Source organism: Astatotilapia calliptera, chromosome 2 (assembly GCF_900246225.1).
Source record: "Astatotilapia calliptera chromosome 2, fAstCal1.2, whole genome shotgun sequence".
Lineage (NCBI taxonomy): Eukaryota > Metazoa > Chordata > Actinopteri > Cichliformes > Cichlidae > Astatotilapia > Astatotilapia calliptera.
Genome location: NC_039303.1, coordinates 2,488,523 through 2,514,946, shown reverse-complemented (window position 1 = coordinate 2,514,946; position 26,424 = coordinate 2,488,523). Strand labels below are relative to the sequence as shown.

The 26,424-nt window shown below is 43.4% G+C and overlaps 1 protein-coding gene across 1 annotated transcript; it reads right to left on the bottom strand.

Annotated features, from left to right (window-relative positions):
- Nucleotides 1-21: 21 nt before the first annotated feature.
- Nucleotides 22-25,888, bottom strand: LOC113009451 (proline-rich protein 36-like). The gene is made up of 2 exons (XM_026147739.1): nt 24,424-25,888; nt 22-101 (listed from the first exon to the last, which is right to left on the bottom strand). The coding sequence occupies exons 1-2, from the start codon at nt 25,886-25,888 to the stop codon at nt 22-24; spliced, it is 1,545 nt and encodes a 514-aa protein (XP_026003524.1).
- Between the last annotated feature and the right edge of the window lie 536 nt (nt 25,889-26,424).

The window sequence follows — 26,424 nt, the reverse complement described above, 5'->3', positions numbered from 1 at the left end:
CTCTACAATGTTGCATGGAGATCAGGAGCGGTAGCACTGGACTGGCAGATCGGGGTGGTGGTTCCCATCTTTAGGAAGGGTGACCAGAGGGTGTGTTCCAACTACAGGGGGATCACACTCCTTAGCCTACCTGGGAAAGTGGGCGACCGTGGCTCAGGGGGTTGGGAATCGCATCTGTAACCGGAAGGTTGCGGGCCCTCTGTCCTGGTCGTTGTGTCCCTGGGCAAGACACTGTACCCTACTTGCCTACTTGTGTTGGCCAGAGGGGCCGATGGCGCGATATGGCAGCCTCGCTTCTGTCAGTCTGCCCCAGGGCAGCTGTGGCTACAACTGTAGCTTGCCTCCACCAGTGTATGAATGTCAGAGGGAATGAATAGTGGAATTGTAAAGCGCTTTGGGTGCCTTGAAAAGCGCTATATAAATCCAATCCATTATTAAGTCTATGCCAGGGTGCTGGAAAGGAGAGTCTGTCCGTTAGTCGAACCTCGGGTACAGGAGGTTTTCGTCCTGGTCGTGGAACATTGGATCAGCTCTTCATCCTCTCAAGGATATTTGAGGGTACATAAGAGTTTGCCCAACCAGTCTACATGTGTTTTGTGGACTTGGAGAAGGCATTTGACCGTGTCCCTCTAGGTGTCCTGTGGGAGATGCATCAGGGGTATGGGGTATTTGGCCCATTGCTACGGGCCATTCGATCCTTATACAACCGTTGAAGGAGCTTGATCCGCATAGCCGGCAATAAGTAGTATTCGTTCCTGGTGGGTGATGGACTCCGCCAGGGCTGCCCTTTGTCACCGATTCTGTTCATAATTTTTCTAGGCGCAGCCAAGTGGCGGAAGGCTTTCACTTGGGTGGTCTCAGAATCTCATGCTTTTCGCGGATGATGTGGTTCTGTTGGCTTCATCAGGTGATGGCCTCCAGCTCACCTTGGAATGGTTCGCAGCCGAGTGTGAAGCGGTGGGAATGAGAATCAGCACCTCCAAATCTGAGGCCATGGTCCTCAGCCGGAAAAGGGTGGAGTTCCCACTCCAGGTCAGAGATGAGTTCCTGCCCCAAGTGGAAGATTTTAAATATCTCCTGGTCTTGTTTACGAGAGACAGGAGAGGGAGCGGGAGGACACGCTGGAGAAATTATATCTCTGGCCTGGGAACACCTTGGTGGTCCCCGGAAGAAGATGGATGGATGGACGTCTTTTTCACAAGGCAATAAAAGTTTACATGGGCCATTAAACTCCACTGACCTGAGGGCTGTTAGGTTCGACACTGATACTTGTTTTCAGCAGCGCTAAAACTTTGTATCAATGCACATGAAAAACTTCACAATGCTGATATGCTCACTTTTCTTCGCTGGAGGTACCACAAACTCCTTTAAAGGCTTACAGACATAAACTCTCAAACATTTAAACATATACACACACACACGGGCAAAAACGTCAAAAACCTGAACCACCAAATCTACCTCGTAAAAAAACAGTTTTTGCCTCCTACTAACGTCAGAAACTCTTCCAAGAAGAGAGTGTAAAGGTACATTTTCATGCCTTAGTTTGAGTTGCATAGATATCATATTTTATTTGACTTTAATGTTTGACTGTCCTTGCGATTATTTATATATTTTTGCATTTAAGAAAATGTTTTCTTTAAAAAGAAAATATTATTATGGCACCTAAATACAATTAAATTATTTAGTTGTTTTGTTTGTTTTTTTCACCATCCTGACAAATTTATTTATCAAAATTTCTAAAATGGAAACCAATGAGCAGTTCATTTTGAGACACTGGTGTTTTATATATTTAATATAATATTTAGTGCTGTCAAACAATTAAGATTAATCACAGGTTGTTGTGGATTAATTTTGATTAATCATGATTACATTCCATTCATTTTTAATCTACATTAATCACATTTTCTTTTGCATGAGCACAGAGACTCAAAAAAGGGAATATATATGCATTAATGTTCAAGATGTTTAATAAACATGTTAGCAAAAAACTCTCTGTAAACATTTATCCACATTAATGCGGCCCTGTTCAGCCAGTTACTAAGACAAACTAACTTGTTGACATTGTGCGAGAGGAGAGCTGAGCGCTTCTTATTTACAATTTTTCCTGCAACCAGTTGTGTCAGTCAGTTTGTCTGAGGTAGACCTACTGAGGCCCCGACGCTCTGTGAAGGTGGTTTGTTGCAATCTGGGCGACGCGTTAGCCAACAGAGATGGGCAGTAGCGTTACTGTAATCCGATTACTTTTTTCAAGTAACGAGTAAAGTAAGGGATGCTATTGCAAAAAAGGTAATTAGATTACTGTTACTTTCCCATAAGAACGCTGCGTTACTACGTTACTAAAACTGTGATTACGTCATTATCATGAGACACTCATGATAATGACGTAAGTGAGCGCGATGTTCGTGGCAACAGCTGTGTGCAGATCAACAATGGATAATATAACGAGTGTGGGAGAGAGTATGAGCGTGCAGCGTACTGACCTTACTTAAAAAGTGACAAAAACATTAGTGTCCGCTGCTCAGTGCGTGGGAAGAAACTTCTTTTTACAGCGACAAAACCCAAAACGTCCGAGCAAGCACCGAGTGCGCTACCACAGACTGTGAAACACAGAGAAACTCGCGGATTCTTCCACTGACCGCGGCACACCTGCACCAGGGTAAACCTCCGCCTACCCAACTCCTGCTTTACAGGGGAAAATAGAGCAACAGGACCGCTGAGTCTTTGACTTTATTTATTTTCTGCTGTGTTTTACTTGCATCTATTTGAAAGACTGAGTGTAAACACAAAAAATATTTTATTTTATGAGCTGGAATGTGCAGAAAATAGGTTTAAATATTAAACAAATTTCTTCCAGTCAGAGAATGTTGCATATAAAATTTTTTTTGCTTGATGCATAAAGTTTAAAGTTTAAAACTAATAAAACAAGTTTTAAAGAGAGACTTTTCCATTTGATTACATTTTATATGATGGATTAGGCAGAAAGTAGAATTGGGCTGAAAGATCTATCGCTTTATCACCTATCCAGGTTGTAAATCATATTTTAAAAAAGTAACTAAATAACTAATTACTTTTGAAAATAAGTAATCAGTAAAGTAACAGGATTACTTTTTTGGGGAAGTAATCAGTAATTAGTTACTGATTACTTTTTTCAAGTAACTTGACCAACACTGTTAGCCAAAGTGCTAGCAGCATTCCTGACTAACGTATGCTTTGCACTAATGTGATATTCTAACCTGGATGTGCTTCGGTGAAAAGAAAATTCCTTCCTGCACAATACTTTATGTCGGTCGACTGTTCCGTCTTATTTTTTTAATACTCAAATTTCCCATAAACTGGGGCCAATGTGCTGATTATCATCTTCCACACTGAGTTGATTGGTTCAGCTGCCCGTCACGACCAGATCAACTGCCCATTTGCGCGTGTGCGAAGGTAACTCTGCTTGGAAAAACTGCCCGAAATGCATTGACAGAAACATTTCAGGGATTTTGAGTCATTCTGCACTGTGGATGGGTCGATTGCCTTAAAAATGTTGATCAGATTATTAAGAATGATGGATTAATCTGCATTAACGAGTTAATTTTGACAGCCCTAATAATATTAAATAGAATTTAATATATTACTAAAATAATCTATAGCCACAGCCCTACTCAAGACTGCTTCATTACAAGAAACTTTTTGGAAGAAAAATTAAATAAAAAACCTTTGAGTGCTGTATGAAGCAGCTGTATGTTAGGAATGGTATTGGCATGGTTATGGCATTCCTAACAGTATTGAATTTGCTGCATTGTATTAACATATACAATGTTAATACAATTTATTATGTCACCAAAGTTTTCATCCTTCAGTTTAGATCATATGATAAAAACAGAGTTAAAGAAGATTCTAAGATACTGTAACAAGTAAGGGAGAGGAGGACTCATATTTGGTTTGTGAACAAAGGCTTTATGCAACTGTTTGTGAAATTGCAGACATAAGGTATGTGCTATGCTTGTGCGCCGCAGTTCCATCTGAAAGCTGTGTTTTTGCTGATGTGCAGGTATCACTCTCATGTCAGCCTTTTAATTTTTGAACCACCAGTTTTTGTACCGTAGTTAAAACAAGCACAACACAGTGTATTGATAGATCAAAGTTTGATAGTTTCATTTGAGTTCCCATTTTATTTATCTGCACAGGAAAAGAACATCCTCTGGTGGTATCAGAGGATATGTTCCCAGTGCAAACCTCTTGGAAACATAATGAAATTTGCCTGGACAGGAAACCAATCCTTACTGTACTGGGAATTCTCCCTTCAGCACTCCTGCTAATAAATTTTTACAGCAGATAATTCAAGTAACCAGTTCTGGATTGTCCCAAGTTATTAGTTATTAACCTGAATTAGCTCATCAAATAATACCTCAAATCCTTTAAATTAATTTGTAAGTTACAAAGCTTTATGAGTGTGGGCGCTGGTGGTGGGTACATGTAACACATTTTACATGCTGGTAATTAGCAAATAATGACAGAAGAGGGAGAAGAGCTAGATGAGTAGGAGTTGCCCCCCCACCCCCACCCACCAATAGACTAGCCACTCATTATTCTTGTTCAGTGGGGTGGAGAAAGCCTTTCTTGAGAACAGTTCCACCAAATACACACACACACACAGACACACACACACATCATGGGGTGTTCCTGTGAAACATTCCAAGTTGATTTTTGTGGAAGAGGTAGTTTTAAGTGGAAATAAGGTTGTGAATTTCATAATGAATTGGCTCCACTGGGGAAAATGCCATCAGAAAGATAGATGGTGCACTCATTACAGAGGCCTGACCAAGGCCAATCAACAGTGATGGAAGGAGGAATTGTATTTTTGTTAAGTCATCTGAGTTTTCTTGACAAAAATGTAACCTAAGATGGTACTACACAAAATATTTTATTAAACTGGTAGGTCTACCAGTACCTACCAGTTATTGGCCGGTAGTTGGTTATGACCATTCCCCCAGGGGATTCTTGGTGATCAGGACTGTCTGGACTTCTGAAACTAATCAGTTCATCAATACCATGACGGCAGTGATCACTGAGATGATTGGTTCCAAAAGGCACTGCCGCAAGGAGCAGAATCCTCCATGAAGAAAGAGACTAGAGGCCAAGATCAAGGCAGTGTGATCTTGATACCCAGGCTCGGGCCAGGGTGATGACTTGTCCTCCTCTCCATGATCCGTCATCCTGGCTCCCCGTTGTTGTAGTGTTTGTGTTGTACCTGTTCGATCTCCAGTTGTGATAGCTGTTGCTTCTCCCGAATGTTGCAACACTGAGCTACGAGTTGTTTCGTTGTCAGTCTGGATGTTGGGTATCAAAGATCCCACAGGTCCCACATCCTCTTCACGTAACCCCTTCTGGCAGAGTTACTTTTATCGTTACATTTATCAACACCTTACACGCATCTTTATAATCCGAGCAACGTCCGAGCTGGTATTGCTTCAGTTATCTCTCTCTTGGTCATATCTGAGGTACGCTTGGTTAGCATGGGGGAGCCTTGCCTAGGGGTCCTTATTGGATTCAGACGCCCTGGCCAGAGTTGAACCCCTGACCTGAAATCCCAAAGGCAGCTGGATGGCATAGTGGTAACACTGCTCATCTTTGATACTTCAGGTTCAGATCTCGACTCCCAAACAGGCTGTGCAAATCACAGCTGCGCCTCCCCTTATACCCCAAGCCTACCTCAGACATGTGTGACAGATATATAACTGAAGCCCCTTATATATTACGACATAACAAGGTACGCACCAGGTGTTGAGGAATCAGGACACACTAAAGAGAACTTGGCTCCTGAAACAAGAAGGCATAAGTGGACAAGAGATGAGAATAGGTCACTGTTGGGATGCTACTATCTAAGCAACGTAATAATAATAAGTAATGTTGATTCCTGAACTTTTCTGTCAATAAGCGTTGCTGGTTTTGCTGCCGTTAGCTGTCATTAGTAAAACTGTCTTGGTGAACGAAAAGTCCAGGTCTACTTCGTCCAGATGGAGTCAAGAGCTGGTTCTTGTAAAGAATTCTTTGGAATTTACAACCCACAAATTACATGTTAGTACAGGGAACTTGCACCTTAGTCACTCCAAAACACAATCCCCAGAATTACAGGTTACGTACAGAGTTCTTGTTTCATTGTTTCTTGCAAAAACCTGACTTGTTGCCCACACGTAGGTACAGGGTACTTGCGCCTTAGACACAGGTTGTGGTATAACGTGTTACCCAATCAGCTTCAGTTTGTGTGGTAAAATATTTGGGGTGGTCACGTGTAGGGCTGGGCGATATGGCCTAAAATTCATATCGCAATATAATTTGAAGCATGTGCGGTAACGATATATATCGTAATATATTCTTTTCTTCTGTATAACGTATTTTCCACACTATAAGGCACACTTAAAATCCTTTAATTTTCTCAAAAATCGAGTGTGCCTTATGTATGAATTCTGGTTGTGCTTACTGACCTCGAACCGATTTTGGCTGCAGAAATCTGTTAAAAAATGTTTTAGTACAACTTTGGTTGACGGATTTTCAGAGCATTACGGCTGCCATAGTGAGGAGCTTCACGGAGTATCTGGGTCCAAAACTCCGTCAGCTTCAGGTCCCAAAGTCAAACAAACACAGAGAGTTAAAAACGGTCTAAATTCTTTCATCTTTAATAAAATCATCAGCGTTGCTGCTTTACCAGGTGTAACAATTAAGTTTAACATCCAGGCATCCATGAAAACAGAAGTTATTACATTTAACGGAGTTAGAAGTTAACAGGAAGTTAGCTCGTTTTCGACCAAAACAGGTGCAGCTTGATGACATCATCAACATGCGCTATCGCGATAGAGCGGTATAGTCAAACTCTCTATCATTGGCCAAATTCATATCGTTTCTATCGTATATCGTTTAAATTGCCCACCCCTAGTCACGTGGGTCATGTAGTCAAGCGAGGCTGCCATATCGCGCCATTGGCCCCTCTTTTAAAAATGCAGCTTAAACTGTGCTGTTATATCTCTATGGCACAGCCTATGTTGCTCACTCTCAGGACTATTGCAAGTTTCCATAATCTGATATTACTGTAAAAAATGGCCCATTCAAATGAAGAGAGTGATGATACAACTCTTCTATTCAACAGCACTGGATTCAATATGTCACATTGAATGTACGTGAACTTCATGCCAGAAAAAGAGGTTTAAAATGACTAATTGGTTAAGTGACTTATAGGCAGACATTGTCCTCCTACATACATACACTCACTTCTCCACAGTTCCCTCACACAAACTCAGCTACACCTCAAAACAAAGAGGCATAAGCTTATAAATGAACAGAAAAATAAACTTTACCAGTGCACAGATCCATTAGGTATATTCATAATAACAACTTTATCTGTTCAAAATCTGGATTTATGTACTTTATGTAGATTTATGTACCAGGAAACACTTGACCCCTGTTTCAATCCAGGGGGTCAGTGTTGACATTGTGGAGGACTATAAATACCTTGGAGTACACATTGACAATAAACTGGACTGGGCTAAAAACACCACAGCACTTTACAGGAAGGGCCAGAGTCGTCTCTATTTTTTGAGGCGACTGAGGTCCTTCAACATCTGCCAGAAAATGCTGAGGATTTTCTATGAGTCTGTGGTGGCCAGTGCGATCCTCTATGCTGTTGCATGCTGGGGGAGCAGGCTGAGGGTCGCAGATGCCAACAGACTCGATAAACTGATCCGTAAGGCCAGCAATGTTGTGGGGATGGAGCTGGACACCCTCAAGGTGGTGTCGGAGAGGCGGATGCTGTCCAAGATAAAGACAATGTTGGATAACACCTCCCACCCACTCCATGACATGCTGGTCAGTCACAGGAGCACGTTCAGTGAGAGACTGAGATTACCGAAAAGCACCACTGAACGACACAGGAAATCTTTCCTGCCTGTGGCCATCTCCCTGTACAACGCATCCACTTAACACACTGTTTGCTGCTACAACTACACATGTTTCTTTTCCAAATATTTATTTATAAGTGACTTATGTATGTATATATATGTATATATTGTACTATTCTTAGTTAGCGTATTGTCTGTCTTGTCTTAATGTTGGTTTAAAATGGAGCACTGTAACAAAAAATAATTTCCCCCAGGGATCAATAAAGTATTCTGATTCTGATTCTGATTCTGATTGCTATGGACCAAATGTTGATGACCCCTCTTTTTTTCATACCGTCTTCACTTCACTTTCGACTGATTCTGACACAAAGCTTACAATAGGAGATTTCACCCTAGTATTTAATTTGAAAAATGACAGGCGCAGTGCAGCAGTGAGTCAAATGAACTGGCAGCCTACAGACAATCTTAAAAAATACATGAATGATTTTGGTCTTTGCAATCCTTGGCGTTCACATCATCCCACTCTCAGGAATTGCACCTTCTTTTCACCAGTACACCACTCACATTCTCACTTGGACTACTAAAAAGTGCTCCATTATGATGGACATTACAGGCACAGATTCATCCTATCACTATCACGCACCAGTGGCTAAGTCTCTGACTCAAAAGAGGAGAGAAAAAAGAAAGGACTCACACCACCAACAGGAATTGTTGATTTAATCCATCACTACTGAAAGAACAAGATTTCATCAATTATTTCAAAGAGCAGTCGGCAACATACTTAAGAAATAAATACCTGCTAGGAATACCATCATGTGTTTTTTGGAAAACAGGAAAGGTTCTTATATAGTAAAATAATATCTTGCAGTTCACATGAGGAAAATAAAGAGAAGCAAAAAACATTTGTGTTAAAATCGAAAAATATATATACTAGACCTGCCTATGCAGTCGGACCACAAGAACACATAAATATAACAGGTTGTGTTCATCATTTAGTTTTGGTGCCTGCGCACTCAAAAGCACATCCATCATTTCGAGTCTCTGGGAGCTTGAGAAAATGGAAGTGATGTAATACATCATGGCAAAGCGTGTAATAGACATGCCAGTCCACTGTTTGCATGCCACACTTTGCCTCTCCAAGGCCTGAAATGGGAACGTATGCTTAAGTTGCAGTACCAGCAGGGGGAGATGATATATTTAAAGCCAAGAGGTCGCTGGTGTTTGTATTCGGGTCCTTCTATACCAGAAATGACTAATTTAGGAGGCTAATATGTATTTACATGTAGATGTGTTAGTAATGTTAAAGTCTTCCTTATGATTATTGGGTTGAAATAAATATCTTATTTTGCTGGTATTGCAGTTTATTGCACAGTACACCAGTCACATTTTCATGCCCTGGATCCACGTTTCCCTAACCCTGCAGCGGGGTGTGGGGAATAGTTACTAAGCCAGTGGTTATTCTGACCTCCCCACACTCGTGATGGGATTCCCGGCTCTTTTTAGAGAACTGGCTCTTCAGGTTGTTTTGTTGCTTTAATCAATTTATTATTAACAACAATATAAAATTATGCACAAAAGGAATTAATAATGTAAAAAAAGTGGTTTTAATTATATATGTTTATATATAAATATATTAGGGGTGCAACGATATTCGTATCGATATTGAACCATTCGATACAGTGCTTTCAGTTCGGTACGCATATGTATCAAACAATACAAAAAATTGTATTTATTTTATCAACTTTCCTTCTGACGATGCTGTCTGTGTTGGGCGCTCAGTGGATCTGCACTCGACAGTGCAGCCTAGGCAGTCGAACGCAGATTCACTGAGCGCAGGGCAAGCTAGCAGACAGAAGCTAAGCTCTCGTTGCAACATGGCAAATTGAACCTCCCCCACCCTCATTCAGATCTGGCCTTTGGAACTATTTTGGTTTTCATGTGACGTATGACCCTGAAGGTAAGCGAGTCATGGACTAAAGTAAAACAGTATGTTGGATGTGCCACGCAATGCTCAATTACATTGGTGGGAACTAGTGCGTTAGCGCAGTTAGCTCGTTAACGTGTTGACGCCGTCTAGGCCCACGCACGGGGCAATCCGCAGTAGCTCGTTAACGGAAATTTGCCGTGTTGTGGCGTTAACGTCATTTCAGATTAACGCTGAAAGCACTAGTGGGAACACAACGAATATGACTGCACATTTACTCCGACATCATCCTAGTGCAAAGACAAGTGGAGGCAGACAAAAACAACAAGCACGCATGCTACAAACTTTACCCGAGTCATTTAGACAGCCGTTAGCACATGCAGTGTTGCCAACTCCTCAGTAAGGAAAATCGCTATTGGCTATCCTAAAAGTTGCTAGAAGTCGCTAAATGACGTTTTTGCATAATTGGTCATGCTAATCTAATTGTAACCTGTGTTCTTGGAAAGAGAAATAACATCGTGGAAGAGACATAAAGTGAGTAAAAAACGTCCTAAATGCAGTTAGAGTTTATTTAGAACTACAAATTAAATTTCTTTTAGCAATTATTGTTTTTTTTAATGTCACAATTCCAACCCTGCTCCTTTACCCGGGCTTGGACCGGCAAAAGTGACCCGAAATAGACACTCTGGTGGAGTTACTTTGTGTGTGTGTTTATAAGTAGTTTTAAACTTTGTGGTCCACAAAACAGCATAAGAGTAAAAGAGTAAAAGAAGAACTGACTGCGTTACAGCACCCGCTGCTTGTTGAGAGTAAAAGCGATACGCGCTTTCACGTCTTTTTTTTAGCGACTTTTTTTAGAAAAAAAGTCTGAGTTTGAGTTAAAATATATATTTATAATTTTAATAAATGACAAATTAAAAAAGCATGAACATTTTTTTGTATCAAAAAATATCGAACCGTGACACCAAAGCATCGAACCGAACCGTGAATTTTGTGTATCGTTGCACCCCTAAAATATATGTGGTGGCCCCTAGAGACAAAGCACGTACAAACTCCAAAACACATTTCTAGCGTTAACTGAACTTCCAAAACAGAGCTACCTAGATCACTTAAATTACACAATTGAAAGCATGTGTGTATTGTTTGTGTATTTATACACAAGCACTCATTTATATTCAAATAATTCAAAAAAATGTTCATTAACCTGTTACTACCACACACCAAATCTGGTCGTTTTTAATTCCTGGCTTGTGTAGCCGCTAGGTAACAGAAGCTCAACACTGCCTCCTAGCATCCTGGAGCACTTCTGTTGTGTTTTGTACGTGTTTTATCTCTAGTGGCCACCGTAAATATACTTTTATTTATTCACTCCACATATGTCCACAAAAAGCTGATCAGCTGATCATTGATCAGTTTCATGATTGAAGTAGCAGCAGGAGAGAGAGAGACGCAGTCGCTCCATATATTGGTTGTTAAGCTTAACGTGGGAATGCTTTACAAACATTCAGAGATGAACTTACACACTTGCTTTACTTCTCTCTGGGATCACTTCCTCTGAGATGAAATGCTGGTTTGGTAGCGAGGCTACAAATACACACAGCCGTTCCACACTGCTCCGACGTGCTACGGTTATGAGCCGAGTTACGCAGTGTCGCAAGTTTTTGAGGTGCTTTTCTGATTTTTAATGGATGGAGATTACATTTTTTATTTCTCTCTGATATCTGATCCAGTGATTTATGTCAGTATCGGACCGATACATAATATTGGATCGGTCCATTTCTAATTAATAATAATGAAAATGAATAAATAATCAGATAAAAGAAAAAGGAAAGCACAAATAAGAGAAGCCTGTAGAGCAGTTATGAATCTTGTCCTGAAAACGGGTGTATGTTTGACACAACGGTGCATTCAGATCAGAATTCTGATTGAAAAAGCTGCCGGACAAAGCAGAGTAAAAAACACCATTAAAAATGCAAAAACAAAGAAACTGTCTTTGAAGTGAGTGCTGGCTACACAGTACCAGACTTTACTGTTTTGTACAGCAAATGTTTTCTTTTTAAATAAATAAAGTACATAAAAGCCTCCAAATTAAAGAATTTCCAAATATGCGATCTGTGCAAATATGCTCATCCACATGAGTTAAAATGAAACGTGCACACACATGCACACTCACACTCAGTGTGCACTCATATGAAATCCCTCTCTCATGTTAACAAAGTCTCGGCATCCCACCGATAGCCCTAACAGGATTTGAAAATGGGTTTGCTCGTGGTAATGAAATGCGTATAGTGGCAGCTTGTGTTGCCCAGGGCAGCTTCAAACATGTCAACAAGGATGTGTTTTGAGTAGTTTCTCTCTCTCTAAGCAGGTTAGGACCACTGCTCTCACACCATTACTTCTGCTGTATTGGGCTGCCAGGAAAGCTTCGCACATGTGCTTCTTACCCCAAACACATCTCATAAACGCTTTTGTCTTACCAAGACCAGGGATGGTCGATTTCAGAAATCCTCTTGTTGACTCTCCATATAAATTACATTCATTAAAAATATGTGACATGTTCTATTTCTGATTGTAACGTTGACACATCCACTGTCAAACTCAATTTTTAATTTTTCCACTTTCAATTGCAATTTCACATTTACAAACTTTACAAATTTTGTGTTTTGGCAACATCATAAACTTTTTATGAAATGATGTGTTTCAAACAAAAAAACTGCATCAAAAATATAATCTATAATGAAAAACACAGATTTTATAACTTTTCACAAAGCCTGTGATGAAGCAGCGGATCTTTGGGCTTTCATGATCAAAAACCAAACCGTTATAAATGGTTTATAAATTTAGTGTAGCAACGTGAGGCCTGAAGTCTTACTCACTCTAATCCAAATATAAATGAAAGTGATGTATTTCCTTGAAATTTTATTAAAAACCAAACACCATTAGGTGTTGACTTTAAACTCTTAGTGCTGCCCAGTGGGACACAAACTTCTATGTCAGAGGGACGGTAATGTCACAAACCTACTATTACCATTTTTTAAATTCACTTTCAAAATAAAAACATGTAACTGTACATATGTGGTGTGCGTTGGGTCATTGTTCATTTACAGTGTGAAGCAACATCATTCAGTTTTGCAGCATTTGGTTGAACCTGAGCAGAGAGTGCAACCCTGAACACCTCAGAATTCACCTCTGTGGTAGTTTTAGCTTAAATCCACGGTGGTGGTGTAAGAGGTTTGTCATGGTTCTGGATCATGTGACCCAGCTCTTTGAGTTTATTCGTTTTTGAGATCCTAAGTTGTTTGAGTTTCCTCTTGTGTACTGTTGGGTTTAGTCCTTTCTCGTGTCTGTTAGGTCCCTCGCTCTCCCTCTGTGTCTCGTCTCCCTTAAACGTTTCCATGTTTGCCTCTTTGTGTCTCCTCCCTTTCTCAGTCTGTCTTGTTCCCATGTGCATCAGGCCACATGTTCTACTCTGCGTCTCGGTGTATTTCCTGTGTTATTTTCACAGCCTCTCGTCCTGTGTTCAGTGTGTTTAGTTTTGCTTCCTCTGTGTTGTTAGGTGTATTCATCCCAGCTGTGTTCCTCTTGTGTGTATTTGTTGTGTTTGTCCTTTGTCAGGTCGTCTGTTCATCTTGTATCATGTTCCAGGTTTTATGTTCTTATTCTCGAGTATTTAGTGTTTTAGTTCTCCTATTTTAGTTCTAGTTACTTTTGCAAACTAACAAAGGTGTCGCCCTGCTTTGTTTTCCAGTGAAGGACTCACTCTTGGTTAAAGTTAAATTCTGTTTCCATGCAGCTGCTTCTGGGTCCACGCTACAACCTCACACAGTCTGCAGCCGCACACTATGACAGAGTGAGTGTCTGTGAGGAAAGGCACCGAACAGTAAGATTGAAAGAGGCCTAACATGTTAATAAAGCTCAGTTTAAAAGTCAGCTGTTGTTACTGAAAGCTCCACTCATTTGATGCTCATAGGAAACTAGAGCTGTCTCTGTGGTACCTTTTTAGTACTTGGTAAAGGGTACCAAGGTGTGTGTGTGTCTCTGTGTGTGCGTGTGTGTGTGCGTGTGCCTGTGTGTCTCTGTGTGTGCGTGTGCGTGCGTGTGTGTGTGTGTGAACTGATAAAAGTGGAGCAAAAAGACGGAGAAATAGAAAAGTTGTTGATATCACGAACCAGCAGATGAAGTCATGTTTGATGTGACTGATGAAGAATGAAGTTCACATGTTGATGAGTTAAAAAGACGAGAGAAGTTAAAAGGTAAAAGTCAAAAGGAGAGAAGGAGAATTCTCTGTTATCAGAGAATCAGAAATGAAAAATATTTGTGAAGTACATTAAATGATAGATGGAAACAATGTACTTGTAACTGAAATGATGTTGAATAAATGTGACCATTGTAAAGAAGTAACTTTTGCTACAGAGATAATTCGATTTATTCCATTTGTAACACTTCTAACACTCGTATATGAGTGTTAACATTCATTGTTTGAGGTTCTTTGTGAATGCAGAAAGCATCTTTATAAGCTCGGTGAAGCAGACATGGATCGGTAGCAGTGAGGAGGGAGTTTGGAATCTTCATCCTAATCTTTATGCCTCTTTGGTGTCTGACCAGGGCCTCTTCACAACTCCATCTCATCGCACCACTGTGCAATATGTGCAATAACCTAAACTGTAAATACATAACACTATTTATTTACATATTTACTTCTTCTCTTTTTTCCAGGTTTGTGTATTTGTACATTTTATATATTTGTTTTTCTTTTTTCTAAATACTGTTCATATGTATATAGTGCTGCAGAAACTGTGCCCCCCCTTTCCCACACGTTTGCACAGAGCTGGAGATGCTCTGTATCTCATTGTACATCTGTATAGTGACAATAGAGGCAGTCTATTCTATTCTATTGTATAAATCAGATTAGTTGAAAAAGAACAGAGGAAGTGAAAACATTCTCAGAAACACAGAACACCAGTGTCACTGCCACTCCACTCACTGTCTGCCAGATTCCATTGAAATGCATCAAACCTCCGTCCCTTTAATTAGCTGGAAACTTTCCACCAAACACGTGTCACAGAAATCACAGGAATGTTTATCTGTTTGTTAATTCCCTGCAGGCAGAGCAACATAGGCAGCAGGAGAGAGGGATGGAAACGAGGTAAGCAGCCAAGCATTCACTTTTCACTTTTCCACACAGTGTGCACGTCTGTCAGTGACAAAATGGGAGTGAGATCCCATCCAGCGCCCCCACCCTGCTGCTCTTGGGGGAAAAGGGCTGTCACAAACAAAGCATGAAGGTGTGAGGGCTGGGGCTGGCATCCTGAGGGTGATTAGTACTGTAGAAAAATGGGCTGGAGGCATAGACTGTGTGTGTGTGTGTGTCTAAATGTGCAGTTGTGTGTGTGTTGGTGTCATGGGAGCTTAGCTCGTTAAGAAGAGCCTGTAAATTGAAAGTGGCGAAGCAGCAGACATGACTTAAGAGTTACAAATCGCTACAGCACACTCCAGTCAACCTGACGTCTGCTGCTCCCTGCTGCATACACAGACAACCACCTAATTAGACTATATGCAGCACTAGATTTGTGCTTAATAACATGTGCGTTTTTTTACACTGTAAAATGCAAAGTGTGTGTTCGTGCAGTCACATGAACACTTCTTTCACATCACAGTGATTTACTGGGCATCTTTGTTAATGTCTTGACTTTTCTTTGCATTTCCCTGGGTGTGTGTGTGTGTGTGTGTGTGTGTGTGTGTGTGTGTGTGTGTGTGTGTGTGTGTGTGTGTGTGTTACTGCTTGGTTTATTTTGATAGTCCCTCGTCTTTTCTGCGTGTTTTGCTTCCCCTTTTTTGTCAGTAATATTCTGTTCACCTGTGCTCCCTGGTGTGAGTCCATGGCGCCCTACATTACGAAGAAGCTACAACAAAGGTGGAGCTTAAACATATACATACTGCTCAGTCTGTGGCTTTCCGTCCAACTCGGGGGCCACGGTTGTTTGTGTAGGTGTGAAGTGAGGGTGAGCAGATAGGAGCTGTGAGCTAGTGTTTCAGATCTGCAGTAGAAGGTGTTAAGGTCATCAACAAGCTGGGGGCGCTCCAGGCCTCTCCAAATTGGACTTTCTCCCTGCAAAGGTACTCTCATTCGTGTTCTGGTTTTGTTGTTTAAGTTCTAGTTTTTCCCAGTTTAGAGTATTTTCAGTTCTGTTTCTCGCCACACCTGCTTTGTGTTGTGCTCCACCCCTTTGGTTAATAAAGCTCGCTCACAACTACGCAGTCTGCATCTTGGGTCCATTTATATTCCACACGGCCTGCCTCGGCACCCCGTGACAGATAGATAGATAGAAGATAATCTTTTTGACTATACTGAAATAAAATAAACTAAGAATAAGTACAATAGTATTGTATTTGAATGAAAATAGAATAAGATACAAATCAGCGTGATACAATAGTTCACATGCAGAGTCCAGCTCTTTAAATGTTAATCCTAGTGACCTCTAATCTCCAATTAGTGTCAGAGTCATTTTTTATTTGTTTAATTTATATCTTTTAACAACTTTCAAAACCATGAAAAACAAGAAAAAGTGAAGCGTCTCAGTTGGACGTCTTTATTCAGAATGATAATATTTGCATATAAGAAATTAACTTAAAGTTTCATAAACATTGTCTGCTAAACATTGCTATGTGAAAGTTAGCATCCTATTTCTAACATTCAGTATCTGAGGCATTTTGTGTCTTTGCAATAAATGTTCAAATCTGTTTGCGTACTTCATGTGCAGCACGATTCACCTCCCCAATTTGCTGTGTTTGCAGCTTTGCCTGTCCTTCACCATACAGGTCATCATTTTCTATATTGCTTCCACTCACTGTAATAGAGTCATGAGTTTAAAAAACGTTACCAAGTTTTGTCTGTGAAGGTTCTCAGTCATCCAGGTCGTAGTCAAAGGAGCTTGCAAAGAAAAGCGTCTGGACTTTTTCAAGTTGCTTGAAGACGTTTCACCTCTCATCCGAGAAGCTTCTTCAGTTCAAAGGTCAAATGGCCGAGAGTCCCAGATTTAAACCCAGTGGGAGTGACCCCCACAGAGGGTTACAAAGTTTTCATTTAAAAGCTGTTGTTTTTTCAGGCCTCATTTCATTTCACTCATATACAGTCTTGCACTTAAATTTGCTGAGACTAAAACGTCTGGATAGACAGAGCTAATATGGGCTTATCTACCTAAGAAGGTGGACCGTTGTATCTTCCAAAATGTTAATTGTTCCGTGAGAGTATATCGGAGTTTCTACACGGTGCATTTCAAGGTCCTGCACCCATCTGTCGGTAAACTGTACCTGGGCTTGTTGCAGTGACCTGAAGTTACTAAACTTCATGAGTGTATGCACTCACTCCAAGAACCGTATGATTATAAATATGAGCGTGGTGAAAGTTGGGCAGCACGCTGACGTCTTTTGTCCCTCTGTGTGCTCGTAAGGGTCTGACCCTTTCACTCCTTTGATTTTTTCCTCGTATCTTTTTTTTTGACTTTTCATCAAGTCTGTCTTTGTACGGACTGGCATTGTTCTCCTTCGTTTTGTACAGAACCTTTTTGGGGGGGCAAAGAAAAAGCAAGAATTTATTGGAACCGAAGAATGGATGTTTAGCGATGCTGCAAATGCTTGCATTTGATGCGGTCCTTGGATTTTTTTGCCACGAGTTTCCGGCATGCAATGCGCAAAAGTCACGTGGTCTGTCAATCTCTATAGGAGTAGCAGGTGACGGCTGCAAGTATGTAATTCCTTTACATTTTTAACTGTTTAAACGTAATAAATTATATTTTAGTGAGCCAGTTTTTAATTCTTTTCCCTTGGCTGCTCCACTGCTCCGTCCGTTTTTGAGGGTTTCCCTTCTAGAATAATACCTGTGTTAAATCACAATCACGTCACATCCGTTACACATGCATGTTTTTCAGTAATAAATCAGATGATGCCCTCTGCATCTGGATAACACCTTTGCATTTCTCATGGGAAATGGTCCACATGCTCGTTTTGTGGAAATCATGTTAAAGTGTAAATCAGATGCTGAGGCTCGTGTAACATTTCTATCAGTGTCCAGTGATACAAATGTAGCTCCCCGACCTCTAGGGCATCCCAGTGAAGTCTTGACAGCTAATTTGCATTGAACTTTTAAGGAACACGTCTTCCTGCCATAAAAATGTCAAACAAGCTCTACTGGGAAATTTAATAAATGAAGACCATCAGCTTCTTTTACCATTCTGTTTGTCAGCAGCATGCAGGAAGCTGCTTTGAAGAATACCCACGCTCAGAGAGGAATGATCCATCTCTTACAGTCAAGAGGGAACCAATACATCACATGCAAGCAAAAGGAAAAAAATGCTAATGCTTCATCTAAAATGTTATGTTTTCTGGAGTAGGCAGTGCCACAAAATGTTGTGATCTGAATCCAGTAACAAGTATCACCAAGCTCGAATCCTCTTCCATCTGGTTACGTCTCCTTTTTATGCCTGTGAAGATCAACAATATATCAGTGCTATGGATCCATCATTATCTTAACCATGTGTCCAGTTCAGGGATTTGGGCTGTCTGTGACATTGTGCAACAGTCAGGGTAAAGGATTCGACACAACACACAAATTATGACAAATGTCAAATACGTGACGCTTGTATGTCACGATTAGAGAAATGTATGTAATTTCTGTGTATTCATGTTTGCAAACTAAATGCACTCATTGTTTAACCATCTCTGCTTAGTTTTTTCTAAACAGCATCCAAACATATAATAATAATAATAATAATAATAATAATAATAATAATAATGGCTTCATAACATTACTATGAATATATGTTATTTATCAAACACTTTGTCTCTTTTGGACAGAAGGAAAAAAGTAGGAATGTAAGTTTGGTTGCTGTTTATGGAAGAAAGTAGAGTATGTAGACTCTAAGATTAAATGATATCGGTTCGAGGTGAGTGTGTGTGTGTGTGTAGGCAAGTCCTGAGGAGTCAGCTGAATGGAAAGAAAAAGATCGGGGTTATGAACACCTACTCACTGCTGTTGATCAGATATCCTGGTGGAACAATCAGCTGGCCAAAGGAAGAGATCAAGACAAGGAAGGTCCACATCATGCATCAAGGTTTTCACCCCAAATCCAGACTGTACGCTAAGCAAAAGGAAGGAGACTAAGGACTGGTCATCGTGGAAGGATGGGCCCTTGCACTGCATGGACCACACCAGAAAGAGGTACAAAGATGCCTCTGAGGCAATCCAGCACATAACAGCAGGGTGCAGGTAGGGCATACATGGAACACCATAACCGAGAGGCTGGCAGAGTACAGAGCCTTGAAAAAGTATTCCTACCCCTTTGATCATTTACACATTTAGTCATTTTGGTTTTGAAAATTTTAAACAAACAAAAATCTGAAAGGTGTGGCGTGCATTTGTATACAGCCCCCTGCATTAATACTTTGTAGTGCCACCTTTCGCTGCTGTTACAGCTGCAAGTCTTTTGGGGTATGTCTCTACCAGCTTCGCACATGTACAACATGTACTTGTACATCATTGTAAAATAGCTCAAGCTCAGCCAGATTGGATGGAGAGTGTCTGTGAACAGTAATTTTCAGTAACATAAGTAATAAAGTAATATAACTTTCTACAGGACTGAATATAATATCTTTATGTAAAAGTCCAGAGCCTCTGGGGAGTATCTGAGTATTTATAACATTACACAAACCAAAGGTCTCCATCACAGTGTTCATGAAATGCTGGGTGTATCCATCTCCTGGGTCGAGCCTCGCTCCATCTCAAGTCACTACTGCACAGACTCTGGCTCCAAAAATGCAAGATGGCAGCCTCCACAAGCAGGATGGCTTCATTTTTGCACAATGGGAGGAGGTGCTGTTGCGTTGTCCGTGTTTTCTACAGTCATTGGTCAGGATACACCTGTGGGACTTCCAGATACAGACGGACAAAATGGTGATGGCTAACCAACTGGACATAGTGATGGTAGACAAACAGAAGAAGACGGCCGTAGTGATAGATCCAGCTATACGAAGTGATAGGAACATCAGGAAGAGGGAATATGAGAAGCTGGAGAAGTACCAAGAGCTGAAAGAGGAGCTCAAGAAGATGTGGAGGGTGAAGGTAACAGTTCATACTTAGTGCTGTAAGTAACTGAGGTGGAGGAGGCCAGACGGTAGATCAGTAATGTGAAAGCTCAGAGTAGGAGATACTAGCTGTTGAGGAGCTGAAGTAGGTGAAAAATGACAATATCCAAGTGCACTATGGGTAAGGCGTAACATGAGATAGGGCTTACACGTTGCTTACTTACAGGAAGTTATGGGATTTGGTTTCCTTGGTACCAGCTGCCATGACGAACACCAGCCTGTCAAAGAAATCATCTATTTATCTACACAGGCCTTCCATGGACTCGGCAGATTAGGCAGCCTTCCTGCACTCTGGAAGGTGAGAGCTCAGTTACTCCTCCTTGGGCCAAGAACTGACTGAGCACCAATCTTCTCTGGATGACGACCATAGTCTCAGACTTGGACGTCCTGGTCGTTTCACACTCTGCGGCAAATCTGCAAACTGAAGGTTTTGATGAGGCCATAAGAACGTTTAATCTGGAACGAGATAAAGGCCACCAAAGTAGAGACCCTCCACCTGGTTGCAGCTAGAAATGGTAAATGGCCTGTATTTGTATAACGCTTTACTAGTCCCTAAGGACCCCAAAGTGCTTTACACAACCTGTCATCCACCCATTCACACACTCGCCTATCCATAAAAGTTGTGAGCACAATCTATAACAAAGAGCAGCCATGGTGGAGCCCAACTCTCACAGTCCAAATAACTAGTGGAAATACAAACCAAGCTCCTGCTATGGCCTGCTGTTATGGGCCGTAGCCCCAGAGCGCTGCCGACAAGATGCTCTGAGGCTTGTATCCTGTGGGCAGCTGTGGCTGTTCTGTGGCTAAGAGTTTCCATCCTGGCTCTGCATAAACAGAGATGCTCTATAACAGATTTACAGCAGCTGTGCCGGTTCCTGCAGCTGAGCTAAACCACATCCCACTATCACAACAATCAATCAATCTGTATCGCCATTTTTCTCGTGAGGCTGGCCTGGTCAGTATATTCACACCTCCTCGTATGACCCGCTTAAAAATAAATAAGAATCAAAACGCTAATTAACAAAATTCAGAGACGTAATAATGCAGGCCCAGCCAAACGGTACGTTTACCCTGATAACCACTCCTCAGCACACAGATGTGAGATTGATATCCATCGTCAACCGTGTTTCATGCCTTTTGTAAAAATTACAAAATAGTTAACCAATGATATTGGCTTCATGTACTTGTAGATTTAAATGCTTTCTAAATAAGGATGCAGATTCTAGCAGCTCTACAAAATATCACGCTGCTAGAGAAGTTGGCTATCTGCACTAATGTAAAGAGACAGGAGGTGAACGCAGAGGGGCTGTCAGAGAAACGTGCAAAAAAGAGTTACTGATAAGTTTTCAAAGTGTTGGATGAGTATGAGCTGTCATACGCATTTACAGGCACACTTCACTCCCACACACAGTCGGAGCATGTTGTTACAGCAACAGTGCCGTCAGTGTGGGAACACATCCATTGGATGTTTGCACCACTAAACACAGACTGCAAAAACACTCCAGTGGTCACATTTGCCTAAATAAAACAAGACGAAACTTTTGCTTTACGCTGTACCTGAAAACTCCATTAAAGTTTGAAGGGGTGGTACACCACCAACACACTCACATGATAGGTGTGGAGAGCTCTTTATTCGTCTCGCGGTGGATTAGCAGTAAAGTGCTGTGACTGACAGAGCTGGGAAAAGAGTGGGAAGCAACTAAACCCGACTCTCCCCCAGCACAGACACACAGAAACAAACAAACACGAACTTGGTGAGACATTATGGATCGTTCCAATTTGTTTTCTCAGTGCAGAAGTGAAGTAGGATGTAAACGCGCCCATATCTCAGATATGTTTTAAAAAAGGAACAAAGGATGAGTTCTCATGGCTATAATGCAAACGAAAGTGCATTATAGCCATGTTTTGACCAAAGAGCATTTTAAGGTTTCACACTAAATATGGCAATCAGAGGCTGCCTCACTGAGCCACCTAAAAATGGAGCTCCAGCCTGCATTAGGCTCAGGGCAGAACCAAAGTATATTTTGGCTAATTTAGCTTGAAAGTTATGCATAATCTTAACTTGTTAAAGCCAGTGTCTCGCCCAAGGAGAAGTATGTACTTGCTTGGAAGAAGCATTCCCAGATCCATCCGAAAGTGGGACTTGTCCTGGACCCAGTCAGTTTTAGGATGGTTTAATATCTGAGGACTCAGCTCACCAATGGACCCATTAATCTGGGATTTCATGTGCTCTCCATTAACCTGGGATGAAGTAAAATATATACTTAGGTAGGCAGGATTATGATGGTATTGTTTCTTTGCAAAAATTCCCAGTTGGATATCTCAGAAAAGTGTCAGTGTGGGATTTTATTAATCCAAAGTTTGCAGTAGATTTTCAAGTACGAATTGTGTCACATGGCCACAGCTGACAGTGAGAGCCATGTCTATTCCAGAAGGTGTGAACTCTGCAATCAAATTTGAAGTGTATGGGACACCACGTGGTGTTGAGCCTTGAAAATAAGCAGAAACTAACAAATAGGAATAAGGACAGCGATTCTCAGCCCATCCCTTCCATCACTGCAGGAGCATCATCCGTGCATATGGTTTTAAAAAGCATGAACTCCCACTGACAAATGCTTTGCTGTGCGCTCTGCTGTGTGAGAGAACTTTTTCCAAACATCTGGAAAGGCCTTTTGCTACAGGATGCAGTCTTCATCCATCTTAGGTAAGTGTCATAAGTGGGCCTTATCTATTAAAGTAACAGATGAATGTCAGGAGTATTTTTTTTTCAGCAGCACATTGCAACAAGATGATAAATTATTAGCTCCACCTGTTTAAAGATGCACTCAGTAATTTCTTTTGAGGTTAATACATAAAAGAACTGTGTACTCATGCATAGACCAACCATGAGAACATAATGCACAATGCAGAGTGACAGAAAACAAGAAACTCAAACATGCAAAGACACACAATTACACAGAACAGAGGGGACACAGAGAGACATGAAGGGCAAGGGATCAAAACTAGAAGCCATAGAATAAATCACACACAAGTACAATAATACAAAAATCACAAAGAACTAAAAACGCTGGGTCAGGAGACCCAGGACCGTGACAGTACCCCCCCCCCCCCCACAAGGGCTGGCTCCAGACAGCCCAAACACAGAAAAACAAAACCAAACAGAAAACAACCCAGGGCGGGCGGCGGGGGCCCAGGACGGAGGGCTCGGAACAGAAAACAAAAGAAGAGCACAGCAAACACCAGAGCCCAAGAAAACAACCCAAACACAGAGCAGTTCAGGGGGCCGACCATGCGGAAGGCAACGGCGGAGACGTGGAATCAGTTCAGGGGGCCGACCGCGCGGAAGGCAACGGCGGAGACGTGGAACCAGTTCAGGGGGCCGACCGTGCGCAAGGCAACGGCGGAGACGTGGAACCAGTTCAGGGGGCCGACCGTGCGCAAGGCAACGGCGGAGACGCGGAACCAGTTCAGGGGGCCGACCGTGCGCAAGGCAACGGCGGAGACGCGGAAACAGTGCAGGAGGCCAGCCGTGCGCAAGGCAACGGCGGCGACGTGGAAACAGTTCAGGAGGCCGGCCGTGCGCAAGGCAACGGCGGCGGCGAAGGAGACAACGGAGCAGTTCAGGAGGCCGACCGCGCGGAAGGCAGCGGCGGCGGCGAAGGAGACAACGGAGCAGTTCAGGAGGCCGACCGCGCGGAAGGCAGCGGCGGCGGCGAAGGAGACAACGGAGCAGTTCAGGGGGCCGACCGCGCGGAAGGCAACGGCGGCGGCGAAGGAGACAACGGAGCAGTTCAGGAGGCCGACCGCGCGGAAGGCAGCGGCGGCGGCGAAGGAGACAACGGAGCAGTTCAGGGGGCCGACCGCGCGGAAGGCAGCGGCGGCCCTCCAGTCTCAGGCGTGCTGGCCATGGCCTGGTGGGCACAGGACCAGACGAGGCAGGACCAGACGAGGCAGGACCAGACGGTGGCGATGCGGGGGCCGGACCAGGCGAAGCACAGGCTGAGGCTGGACCAGACTAGGACGAAGACTCGGAGGCCGGACCAGACGAGGTTGCAGAGGCTGAGGCTGGGCCAGGCGGAGCTGCAGAGGCTGAGGCTGGGCCAGGCGGAGCTGCAGAGGCTGAGGCTGGGCCAGGCGGAGCTGCAGAGGCTGAGGCTGGGCCAGGGGTAGCAGAGGCAGAAGGCTGAACAGGCTCCTCGGGCCCTCCAGCTGACGTGGCAGAAGGCTGAACGGGCTCCTCGGGCCCTCCAGCTGACGTGGCAGAAGGCTGAACGGGCTCCTCGGGCCCTCCAGCTGACGTGGCAGAAGGCTGAACGGGCCCCTCGGGCCCTCCAGCTGACGTGGCAGGAGGCTGAACGGGCCCCTCGGACCCTCCAGCGGAGACAGGAGGCTGAACGGGCCCCTCGGACCCTCCAGCGGAGACGAGGAGGTGCTGGCCGGGCTCACTGGAACCCCCAGCGGACGAGGTAGATGGCGGCGTGGGAGCCGCGGAGTCCTGGATGAGCTCATCCGAGCTTCCAGCAGGAGCTGATGTAGAGCCAGAGAGGTTTGGGACCCCTGGCTGAATGTTAAGCCGAACAGAAGACCGTATTGCTATCGGGGACTGGGCCAATGGTTCAGGTGCGAGCTGAGCTACTGGAGATGCGGATGAGAGTGGGAGCTGAGCTACTGATGGTGGTGAAGTAGATAACTGCACGGGAGACTGAACTGAGGGCGTCTGCACTGGCACAGGGGACTGAACTGATGTCTGTTGTAACGGAGGTGGTGAGAGTGGAGTAGGCAGTGGAGTTGATGACTTCACAGGAGAATGAACCAGAGGTGAGTGCACAGGAGACTGAGCTAGAGGTGGTAGAGATAGTTGAGGGGAAAGTGGAGCTGGTGATTGAGTGGATGACTGTGCTAAGGGATGCTGCACTGGGGACACTGGAGACTGCGCTGGGGACACTGGAGACTGCACTAGAGACTGCAGTGACGGTTGTAGTGGAGGTGTAACGGGTGGAGGAGTGGCTGAAGTGGCTGCGGGTCGGGCAGCTAGTGGCTCAGCTACAGAGTGTATTAACGGCAGGGCTATGGGTTGAATGTCTGACTGAATAGCAGCCTGAATGGCTGGGTGTAGTGATGGTGGTGGTGGAGGCGGCGACTGGGCTTTAGGCCGGGCGGCTAACTGAGCTGAGGGCTGGGGAACACACAGTTCATTTTTAACCGAACCCTCAGGACCCTTCATTTCAGTTTGTAGCTCACAACCATCTGAGTCTAAAACAGTCTTTGGATCCTTGGAGTTATTGAGCACAGAGACACCAATCTTCCTAGTTTCATGGATAGGCTCGAAAGGAACAGGAGTGACACAGTTTGAATGGCTCAATGGGCCAGAATAATTGTCCTTAAAATAAGCAGTTCTTTCATTTCCGGTGCCGCTTACACAACAAGCCGGCCCGGAATTAACAGTTTTTATTTCTGCAGGAGCCAAAAGAGTAGCTCCACCACTCACCCTAGCCGACTGTACAGGAAGAAATCCAGGCCCTCGCTGGGGCTGTGAATGCTGGCGGGGTGTCTGCCACTTCCCTGTTGAAGAGGGAGAAGGGCTGGCTGAAGGTGATGTGGGAAAACTCGGCTGCAGTTGCTCCTGCTGCGGTGTGGAAATGTTGGGTGCACTGGGGGGAACAATGATAATCCCCAGCATTTTATAAAATGCCTGTGCTGGCGTGAGCTGGTTGCTCGCAGGCTCATAGTGTTCCTCGCGGTGCCGCCTCGGGTGCTTTCCTCGGGTCCGGGTCGCAGGCGTCAACAGTGGAGAGGAAACAGAAAAGTGAGTAGACGGGTTAGTGGCAAACGAAGACGACCGGCTACACGGAGGACCCCCAAGAACCAACCGGGTCCCATCAAAAGCCAAGCGGCGCCTCCTCATTGAGTCCGCTGGATCCTTTTTGTGGTCGCGTCGTTCTGTCATGAATCGCTGTGCGGCAGGCAGGAGTTGAACCCAAAGTGCAGGACTCACAGACTCAGGGAGGTGAACTCAAAACTCAGCTTTATTTGCTGGCAGGGAAAAAACATACAAACTAATCTAAACTGGGAACTTGGAAAACTCTCTCTCTCTCACACACACACACTCTCACACACACACACACACACACACACACACACACACACACACACACACACACACACACACACACACACACACACACACACACACACACACACACACACACACACACACACACACACACACACACACACACACACACACACACACACACACACACACACACACACAGGGCGATCCACACAGCATGAGGGACGACGCGACACTGACTCAGAGAAACACAGGGTTTAAATACACTGGGAAGTAACGAGGGGAATGAGACACAGAAGGAGGGCACAGCTGGGAGAAATCAGGACTGACGAGACAAGCAAAGCAGGACGCATTCACATGAGACACGGACCATCAAAGTAAAACAGGAAGTATCACACAGAGACGCGAAC